Source organism: Halyomorpha halys, unplaced genomic scaffold, assembly GCF_000696795.3.
Source record: "Halyomorpha halys isolate HHAL.00 unplaced genomic scaffold, Hhal_1.1 Scaffold1380.1, whole genome shotgun sequence".
In the NCBI taxonomy this organism is placed as follows: Eukaryota; Metazoa; Arthropoda; class Insecta; order Hemiptera; family Pentatomidae; genus Halyomorpha; species Halyomorpha halys.
In genome coordinates, this window is record NW_027108126.1 from 39,305 (window position 1) to 42,574 (window position 3,270).

The window sequence follows — 3,270 nt, forward strand, 5'->3', positions numbered from 1 at the left end:
ATGCTTAATGAATCATCCATGCAGGTGAAAAGGTCTCGGTATCTGTTGGTGAATTATTGATGAATATAGGAAATATGAATTCAGACCAACAGAGGCCCGAGAGAATCGAACTGTGACAAACAGTATGGGTTCCAAGAGCGGGAGGCACTGTTCAGGAGGCAGTGGTGGTCTCCGTGATGACAATGGATGCCACTGGAGATTGCGAAAAATAATAATAATAAATTGCGATATCTTCCCAAAATTGCCTACAGTACCACAGACAAATGAGGAGACGGAAAAAGAACAAGAGAAACAAAATCCTCCTCCACAGACAATTGATATAGTCTGTCCAATCTGTGGGCTAAATTTTACTTACTTACTTAGGTCTTGGAACCCACATAGCGAAAAAAGCATCCCAGGGAGGCAAAAAAAAACTTAGGGGCTTATTAAGCATGGTAAGAGATGATGAGGTCGGAGAGGGGGAGATAGACCAAATCAAAGTAGAAATGAGTAAATGGTCGGCTGTCTTTCAGGATATTATGAAAGTTCAAAATATCAACTCAGCGGATTTCGACAAGGCAGTGGGCGATTTCTTGAGTTTCCTAAAAGGTATTAACGCCAAACTGCCGGGCCCGCAGCACCCTGCCATAAAATTCTATAAAACGAGGAAAAAAAATAAAACCGAAATGGACAACAAGGGCGTGGGGAAGGTGTCGAATCCGCAAAGAGCTAACCAGGCAGACATAAACCGTCGGCAGGAGCAGTACCACTATGAGCTAGCTCAATACAATTATTATAATAGAAGGAAAAAAATGGTACAGAGCATTATGAACGCCGACGCTCCCAAGCAATGTCCATTAAAGATAGCCGACATAGAGAAACATTGCAAAAGCCTCTTTGAAAAAGAGAATCTCTGTAAACGTGTGGATTATGAGAAAGGCGCCCCGATCCCAAATTTGGTGTCCATAGATAGTCGGATCGTGAAGAGGGCTATCAAGTCGATATCGTTGGACTCATCGCCGGGGCCAGATGGTATGTTGGTCCGCACAATAAAATACTTCGAAGTAACACACATCATCAAGTATATTGCGGAGATCATGCTGAAAGTGGGATATGTACCGGAGCCAAGGGCGCACAAAATTCTCACAATGTGTGTAGATTGTGAGCCTGCTGGCTTGCTTTGATTGAGTATGGATTGGTGTATGATAGATCTCAATGATACTCCAGTCCATATCTGCCAAAAAATGTTAATTATTTCATAGTTCCTTACCTTTCTGACTCTGAGGTGAGAAAATCATTACAGTATTAGCTATTGTCGTAGTAAAATCCAAGAAACCATAAACAGTTTGTGTTGTGAGGATTTCATTTTCTTTGACACTTGATGGTTTGATAGATACTACAGTGCTGTACACTGGTCCTGCTGTTTCTGCTAAACCTGTTAGGAAACAATGTATATGATAATTATGAATTCATATCTCACCATTTTATAATGATAAAGAGTATTTTTTATTTTTAGGTGAACAGGAAATTAGTAATTAAATTAATAAGGCTGGACATTTCTTTGCCAATACATTAATTTTGCAGATGGAATTATAAAAATTTATAGAGTATAAATTCTTAGTTATATATTATATCATAAATCACTGTATACATTTTTATTTGAGTTCTCTTAGAGGTCATATTCAGGAATATCACATGGGGAGAAGAGATGTTTAAATTGTGAACCTAAAAGTTGGGAAATTTGAAATTTAATAACCTAATTTAAATGGCAGTGAAGCATTACTCATAGCAATTATCGTACTAAAAAAAAACTAATAAACGCTAATGGAGAGATAAATTTTTTTGTAATGTGAACATCTGTACTCAGCAAAATAATGAAATAATATTAAAAATGAAAATAGAAATTTGTAATAAACACATTTACCAAGGAACAGCGCTGTAATCGCAATAAAGATCTTCATTGTGGTCATCTTATTGAAAATAATGCATCTTTAATTATTACCTGAAACATAAAAAATATGCTCAGTGGTTTCTGTCCTGAAAAAAACCTTTCACATGTCATATTAATGTATTAGATAAATAAAACATTCCTAAAATGATTACAATGAACAACGAAACTGTATTTGTGTTGTGTTACAAATTTTTTGTTTATTTAATGTATTGATGATTGATTATACAAAGGGTATATTAGGAAGGAAACAGTTTGAATGATGGTCAGAAATGACATATAAAATAGTAGTAATAATTCTATTTATTTATTTTTTTCAACATCATCCGAACCTTATTCTTCTTAATTTTTGGTTTATTATTATTTTTTAACTTAAATTTTATTTATAGGTTTAATAGGAAGTGTATAAAAAGGTAAAGAAATTTTTGATTTTCCGAAAATTATTCTATTTAAGTCAAGAATCGCAATTGATTCCTAGGCTGTAATCAAGTGGTACTAAGTACTTGTTATAAAAAATGTCTTAAGGCGCGACTAGACATTTGCCATACAATGGTATGGTCTCACGTACAGGAAAGGGTTATTTCAGTGATTCATTAAGTGTGGTACACGTACTACCTGGGGTAGAGTAGGGTTTACGCCTGATCAAGAAATTGACCTTTTTTATATAATACAAAAAATAGCAAAAAAAGCTTCGCTACTTGCCAATATGGTTTATGTATGATTTTGTTTGGCATCACTGGATGCTGAAATTCTACACATTTGATTTGATAGTTGAAATCTAAAGTAAATTATTGTAGCAATCAACAAACAGAATATAATGCCATTTGGTATATATGTAAATTATATGTATGTTTTATCATGAATACATAGTTTTGTTTATTTACTAAAAAAAAAAAAAAAATTATTTCCAAAAAAAGTTCAATTTTTTTGTTTACAAAGGGTTAACAAATGTCGAAAGTTTGAGAAACACTGGCTTATTTGGATTGGTTGGTACAAGTTACCTTGAATTTTTGGCCGACCCGCCAGGTATCGGTTTTGGGCACAAATCCAAGGTTGTTTGGGCAAGTGCTAGTGATGGATCTACACGTCTGTGATGAGTTCGTATTCTTTGAAAACTACCTACTGATAAATATTTGTGCTCTCCGTGTCTCAATTAATTAAGGAATTTTCCTGACTTCGGAGTTAATAATTAAATCCAGTTTAAGATTTTATATTTTAAAATTCCGTCAATTGGACTTGAATGAATTGTTTCAAATCTTGTTAACTAACTTTAGCGGTATATTTTTGATTTAACATTCCACAAATGACCCTTCCTCCTAAAGCATTTCATCCTTCAGAAATAT

The 3,270-nt window shown here is 34.2% G+C and overlaps 1 protein-coding gene across 3 annotated transcripts in view; it reads right to left on the reverse strand.

The window, feature by feature from the left end:
* The window catches only part of LOC106689497 (mucin-2), a 125,704-nt gene that overhangs the window by 18,623 nt on the left and 103,811 nt on the right, over positions 1-3,270 (reverse strand). For all 3 annotated transcript variants that reach the window (XM_067046536.1, XM_014434472.3, XM_014434474.3), the window contains exons 3-4: positions 1,904-1,981; positions 1,250-1,414 (exon numbers count right to left, since the gene is read on the reverse strand). In XM_067046536.1, the coding sequence (XP_066902637.1) occupies positions 1,250-1,414; positions 1,904-1,949 (211 nt within the window). In that variant the 5' untranslated portion in view covers positions 1,950-1,981. The remainder of the gene's footprint in view (positions 1-1,249; positions 1,415-1,903; positions 1,982-3,270) is intronic.